At 37.6% G+C, this 7,045-nt stretch overlaps 1 protein-coding gene across 1 annotated transcript; it reads left to right on the forward strand.

The window, feature by feature from the left end:
- The first annotated feature begins 1,770 nt into the window (after window positions 1–1,770).
- Window positions 1,771–2,865, forward strand: LOC137645177 (protein FAM200C-like). Its single transcript, XM_068378002.1, has one exon. The coding sequence runs from the start codon at window positions 1,771–1,773 to the stop codon at window positions 2,863–2,865; it is 1,095 nt and encodes a 364-aa protein (XP_068234103.1).
- Window positions 2,866–7,045: the final 4,180 nt, after the last annotated feature.

Genomic DNA, 7,045 nt, shown 5'->3' on the forward strand with positions numbered 1-7,045 from the left:
GGTAGAATCATCAAAGGATTTAGGAACTATAATCTCCAATACAGGGTCTTCAGAGTTAGAGTTTAGTGAAAGATTGAAAAAAGTAAATCAGACAATGTCTAGGTCAGTGTTACTCAACCAGGGGGGCATTCCCCCCTAGGGGGGCGCAAGAGGATTCAAAGGGGGGCGTGAGCCTCAGGAGAATAATGCAGCTATAAATGAAAAAAAAAATAAGTTGTGTTATTTTAGACTAGATCAGTTAAATAAAAAAGACATTATAGTAAAAAATATAATAATAATAATAATAATAATAATAATAATAATAATAATAATAATAATAATAATGATGATGATAATAATAATAATAATAATAATAATAATAATAATAATAATAATAATAATAATGGTAAAAGTTTTATATAATAAAGTAATATCATCGTTACTAATTCATGCTTTCTCCTTCCACGTAGGCTACCGTAGAGTACATTGCCTGTCGTGGACGTGTTTACGTGTCCCTCACTGGTGAGCTATGAGATCCGTTTCTCACACCCAGTCCCACCGTACACACTATCAACACAGTCCCTGTCAACACTTCCAGTTTACCACACATGTCCGAAAGTATTTGAACATTTCTTCCTTGCCGTTTCTACAGGCGAAATTGTTGAGGTACATTATCTCAGTTTCTTATCGACCCATTAACATTGTCAGGTTTGTGAGAATGTGAATGAAAGAAAAGGGGAGAGATATATTCTGGGGATTAATTTTTTTTCCTATCAATTATTTTTGACTAGTTTTGTTTTCCCTGTGTCGTTGATGGGCTGCCCTGCATTGGTGGGGTTATTGTCCTTTATTTGAAAAAAAAAAAATATATATATATCAGTTTCTATGTTTATAAATATACCGAAATATGTTGAGAGACCGTTGCTAAGATTACTGCAAAATTTTGAAGATGTATATTTTGTTTTATTTATTTTTCCTTCATATTGTAAAAATCATAAGTTAATGGTCTCAAATTTTACTATTTGCAAAAGAAGATGTACTAATAACCACCACTTCATGATTATCTCAACCATACGATCAGTGACCGAGTCAGAGAGGTAGAGTCAGCGAGTAGGGCTGTATTAGAGAGAGAGAGAGAGAGAGAGAGAGAGAGAGAGAGAGAGAGAGAGATTCATGTATATATATATATATATATATATATATATATATATATATATATATATATATATATATATATATATATAGGGCTGTATTAGAGAGAGAGAGAGAGATTCGTATATATATATATATATATATATATATATATATATATATATATATATATATATATATATATATATATATATATATATATATATATATATATATATATATATATATATATTATTTCCTCCCCTTTTTTCCTTCTTCTTTTCCTTCAAGGTTAATTTAACGTCCAAGGCTGGATGTATTTCTTATATTGTCTCAATTTTCTGCCAATCTCGTGTTTAGCCTCAAAATTTTGGATATATCTTTCTCCCTCTTTCTCTGTCCTTCTCACTCATTGATCATGTAGCTGTGATAATCATACTGTGGTGGTTATCATCAAGAGGTGAAAAATACCTTAATTTACAAATGCATATTATCTTGATCGCAGATACGTTTTGCCAGTTTACTCCAACTACGTTGCAATGAGTGCCAAGAAGCGGAAGTATAACGAAGATTATATTCGGTTTGGATTTGTGTCCCTCCGAAAGGGTGACAGAGGTCCCACAGAGCGTGATATGTTACAAGACTCTGAGCAATGATGGAATGCGACCCTCACGCTTGGAACGCCACCTGCAAACAGCACATCCTGGTCTAGTTGACAAGCCAAAGGCATTCTTTGAAACAAAAAAACACACCTTGAAGCAAGTGAAAATGGATGACAGCGGGGTATTTCGACAACAATCATCAAAGGTTGTTGAGGCTTCTTATGAAATTTCCATGTTGATTGCAAAGAGCAAGAAGAGCCATAACATTGGAGAGACTCTCATAAAGCCAAGTATACTATGTGCAGCTCAACTCATTCTTGGTAAAGATAGTGCAAATAAGCTTTCCCAAATTTCCCTGTCAAACGATACAGTCCAGAGAAGGATCCATGAACTGTCTCAAGATATCAAAGAACAAACACTCAAACTAGTAAGAGCCTCGCCTGTTTTTGCAATCCAGTGTGATGAAACGACCGATATCGCTCAGTGTGCTCAGTTCTTGATGTATGCTCGTTTTGTGTCAGGCAACAATATAAAGGAGGAAATTTTGTTTTGTTGCCCCATGGAAAGTTGTACAACAGCAGAAGCCATTTTTAAAGTTACATCAGACTTTTTTAAGGAAAATAAACTTTCTTGGGACTCACTAATAAGGGTGTGTACTGATGGAGCCCCAGCCATGGTTGGCCTGCGTTCTGGGTTCATCACAAAGGTGAAAGAAAAAAATCCTTCTGTAATAAGTACACACTGCATAATTCACCGTGAATCTTTAGCATCCAGAACTTTGCCTGATGAAATGAGGGATGTTCTAAACGTGCCTATAAAGGTAGTAAATTTCATCAAATCTGGAGCCTTAAACAGTCGTCTCTTCAAATTATTGTGTAAGGATATGGATTCTGAACATGAAGCCCTGCTTTTTCACACGAACATACGATGGTTATCAAAAGGAAACATGCTTGAAAGGCTTTATGAGCTACGAGAAGAAGTAATAATATTTCTAGATTCACAGCAGAAGGCAGCCCTTCATGACAAATTCAAGTCTGACAGCTTTCAGATAATTCTAGCTTACTTGGTGGATATTTTTGAATCTTTGAATGCAGTGAACCTTAAACTACAAGGGAAAAATATCCACATCATCTCTCACCACGACACCATTTGAACTTTCATGGCCAAACTCGACCTCTGGAAATGTCGAATTCAGCAGGGAAATGCAGCCAGTTTTAGGAACTTAGATTCTGGGCTCGCTCATGGTAACCTTGACCCTGAGTTAAAGATCCTTATAATCACTCATCTAAGCAGCTTGAAAGCAGAATTCACGAAATACTTTCCAGACATAGATGACATGCGTGAATCCTGGAAATTCATTAGGAATCCTTTTCAGTGTGAATTCGCTAATGTTGCTGAGGAAATTCAAGAGGAGTTTCTTGAGTTAAAGTTTAATTCCACAGCTAAGGATGAATTCAACTATTTGGATTTGGAGACATTCTGGATTAAATACCATTCTGTGTACCCTCTGATCTCACATCAGGCTCTTCGGGTTCTAACAATGTTTGGATCAACGTACCTGTGTGAAACTGCATTTTCTACGCTCACTGCTATAAAAACAAAATACAGAAACCGCCTGGATGTGGAAGATGATTTACGTTGTGCACTCTCTAACATTAAACCTCGTATTCAAGATCTGGTATCCAAGAAGCAGTGTCAGGTATCTCACTAAATAAGTTAAGCAAGTTATCCTGTAGAAGTGAAAATGTCAATTATCTCACTTTATTTCCTACTTAGTAAATTGACTATACAACCCATAAGGCTGTTTTTATTCCTTTTCATATAAAATCTGCAAGTGAAATTTATCTTTATATGCAAGGGGGGGGGGCGTGGCGATAAAAAAATAATTGTGGAGGGGGCATGGTAGTAAAAGGTTGAGAACCACTGGTCTAGGTTAAGTAAAATTTGGAAATCAAATCGCCTGGAATTACATATGAAAATCAGACTATACATCAGTTTAGTAAGATTGGTGTTACTGTATGGACATGAGTCATGGTATGACAATGGAAAAATATCCAATAGATTTATTAAATTTAAAAATAAAGCCCTCAGAAGGATATTGGGAGTTAAATGGCAGAACAGGATTAGAAATGAGACTTTAAGAGAGACTACTCGAGTGCCATATGTGGACGAGATCGTGATGAGGGTTAGATGGAGATGGTTTGGGCACACTCTTAGTACTCACCAAGAAAGATTAGTTTACCAAACGTTCAGCTGGGCTCCACAAGGAACTAGAAGACTTGGAAGACCCAGGCCTACATGGCTGAGGACTATGAAGCGTGAAGTAGGAAATGATGAATATTAGATGTCAAGGAAATTGCAATCGGTGGCCTTTTGAGGACACTTTAAAGAATAATCCCTGACACTTTCTCCTGGGCCTTGTACCGCATTAAAAAAACTCCGACCATAACACAGCACGGTTTGTAGATCGCAACACAATATCGCGAATAAAATCCATGGCTTTCGTAGCAGTGAGGTTACTCCAGCGCCCGTTGTAGAGGGGGTGTGCAGTATAGCCTGATGTGGTGGACGACTTCGTGGGGCAGTAGTCTGCACAGTTCGATCCAGCATTCCATCGACCTCCTCCAGGACCTGAATTCGGCGGGCTTCAGCTCAATTTCGCACTTCTCCGGGGCTGCAGACGCGGCGACACGAGGTGCAGGGGTAGCATGTGTCGTAAGCTGGTCACAGAGAACGTTGATCATTTGTTGCTGTGCCGCCATGGCTTGCCTGGCTTCTTGCAGGGCAGGGATGAGCCCACGGGGGACGACAGGGCGTGCGGCCCTTGGGGTGGACTGCACTGAGCGGCGCTGGAAGGGCATGGTGAGGGTCATGTTGGTCCTTGAGAATCACTGCGCCATATTAGATGTCAAGGTAGGACAAGAGACGCACAATGGTGGAGACATGTGGTTTAATGCGTCCCCAGATACAGACTGACTGGGTTGCTCTCTGCAACCGGCACACTCACTTGGCGCCTGCTCGCCATGGGAAAACATATCATACTTGCAGGTACTCCATCAATGAATGAAGAAGTATTGAATTAAAAGCTCAAGATAGAGACGACAGGCGAAATCTACCCAAGGCCCTTTGCGTCAATAGGCCTAGGAGGAGATGATGATGATGATGATGATGATGTCGTTAACATAATGCGGCCAAACAAGACCATTTCCTTTTAAGTAATGTATTAAAGTATGAAAATTCTAAAGCTGCAAGGTTTACCTGGTCGTCCATTCGACCCATGTTTTCTTAACAAATTATCCTTTGTGAAGAATAGCAGGGAGATATTTTCACCTCTTACAGTATATTCAAGCACCCTGCGGTAACACACCTACGAGGCATTACAATGCATAAAATCTCAAATAATCGATACAAAATCCCTTTTCTAACAAGCAAAACCTTATGTTCTGGCAAACCTAGATTGATTAAATTCCTTCTCGCAAAAAGTCTCCGTGTGACGTCACAGGTACTTCCCGCCCAGTGGCCGAAACAGAATAAAAAATTTATGGCGGGAAAATAAATCGTGAAAACCCCGATAATAATGCTCTAATACAAAATAACGTGGCAGTTGATCAAAGCCAAAACCAATCACTTTTTTTTTTGGGGGGGGTAGATCTTTTTAATAGAAAGAAGCTGTATTCACCATGTCAGCCCCTTTAGTCATTTTTTCCATCAGAAATTTCATCTTGTCTTGCAGATTCAGATGAAGTGTGGTTTCCATTAATCAATTGGCAGAGAAATGAAACTTGCACCTTTCATATCAATTAAATCCAATTTTAGAAGTTTTTTGGGGTGGCACCAAGTATCACACCTACCATGTCCGTAACGTTAGAAGGGCTATTCTTTTTAAAGGCTGGTCGGTACAAGCACCTCAAACCTTTTGTACCCTCCATGTAAATCAAACTTCACCCACCTCCCAGACTAGCAACATTCTTTCTGATATGTTTTCAGTATATATCGTTTGTTCAACTGAAATATGGGGATGCTCATGGGGTATTTGATAGATATGATAATCACAGTACAAAAGACGAAGACCATTTTCATCCATGGAGAACAAAGTCGTCTAAAAATACTAGCTGATGAGAGTCACATAAAAGTTCTAGTTTCTCAGCAGGAATTCATGGGGAATGAAAAAAAAAAAAAAAAAAAAAAAAAAAAAAACAAGGAAGGATTAATTAAACTTCTCCCTACGCATCTTGAAACTGGTGGTCGTAAGGTTCATCATGCATAGGTAGATACTAAAATATTAGTAGCAACAACAGCAATTGAAATAGGAGATTTGGGACAGGAATCAGTTCTTGCGTGGGAAGATATTGATATTCTTACCATTCTAATTCCTTTGCCAAACCGTAGACTGATAGCAAAATGATGATACCGGCAAACAGAACAATTCCTCTTGAAATTTTTAGCATTAAAACGGTCCAAAATTAAATGGTTAGCATAGCAGACAGTTTGATCCTCTTGCATACAATGATGGGTTATTATGCAACATTTTATGTTTATTACAATGAGAAAATGGTTTCTTACAAAACGTTATAACAAAATCTGGCAATATTTCAGGAAATTTAAATTTTCTATGATCTTGAGGCTTCTACCAGTGATGAAGTAGCCATTGCTATCGAAGCATTTCTTTTCGTTATGTGTGAAGAAATGCTAGTGGGTACTCTTGATAAACAGGTACTTTTCATATGTAAAGACAATTGCTAAACAGCCTGTTCATGCCAGATTCAATTCAATTACACTTACCCCAACATCAGCAGCCCTAATATTCTTATCATACATTCCATCAAGTGCAACAATGATAGGAAATTATATTTACACTACTGAGTGGGTTTGGGAATTAAAGCATGATCCTTTGAGACCAGTAAAAGACTTGTTCTTTAAATATAGACCCATAAGTTTACACTTTGTGGGAATAGCTGCTAAAAGTATAATACAATAGGAAATGAGACCTATTAGAACTACTAGATTTAAATTTTACCCTTCAAAAGCAATAAAAGAGGAAATTCTAAGAATCCAAGATGGTCGCCATCACAGGGTATTTTAAGACTTTGTGGATGATGATACCACAGGCACCTTTACATATTGCCGAAGTTTTATTTTGTCAATCTAAATTCTGAGGTTTTAGGTACAAAATACTTAATTTTTCTCTACTATAACAATAACCATCAGATTTGCTTTCTCACCGAACAAATAATTATATGAATGCATCTATTCTGGAACAAAGCATAGCTCTACAACAAAAACAGAGTGAGGTGTTCCATCTTCCTATGGATAATTTTATGTTACTTCCTTAA

Source organism: Palaemon carinicauda, chromosome 8, assembly GCF_036898095.1.
Source record: "Palaemon carinicauda isolate YSFRI2023 chromosome 8, ASM3689809v2, whole genome shotgun sequence".
In the NCBI taxonomy this organism is placed as follows: Eukaryota; Metazoa; Arthropoda; class Malacostraca; order Decapoda; family Palaemonidae; genus Palaemon; species Palaemon carinicauda.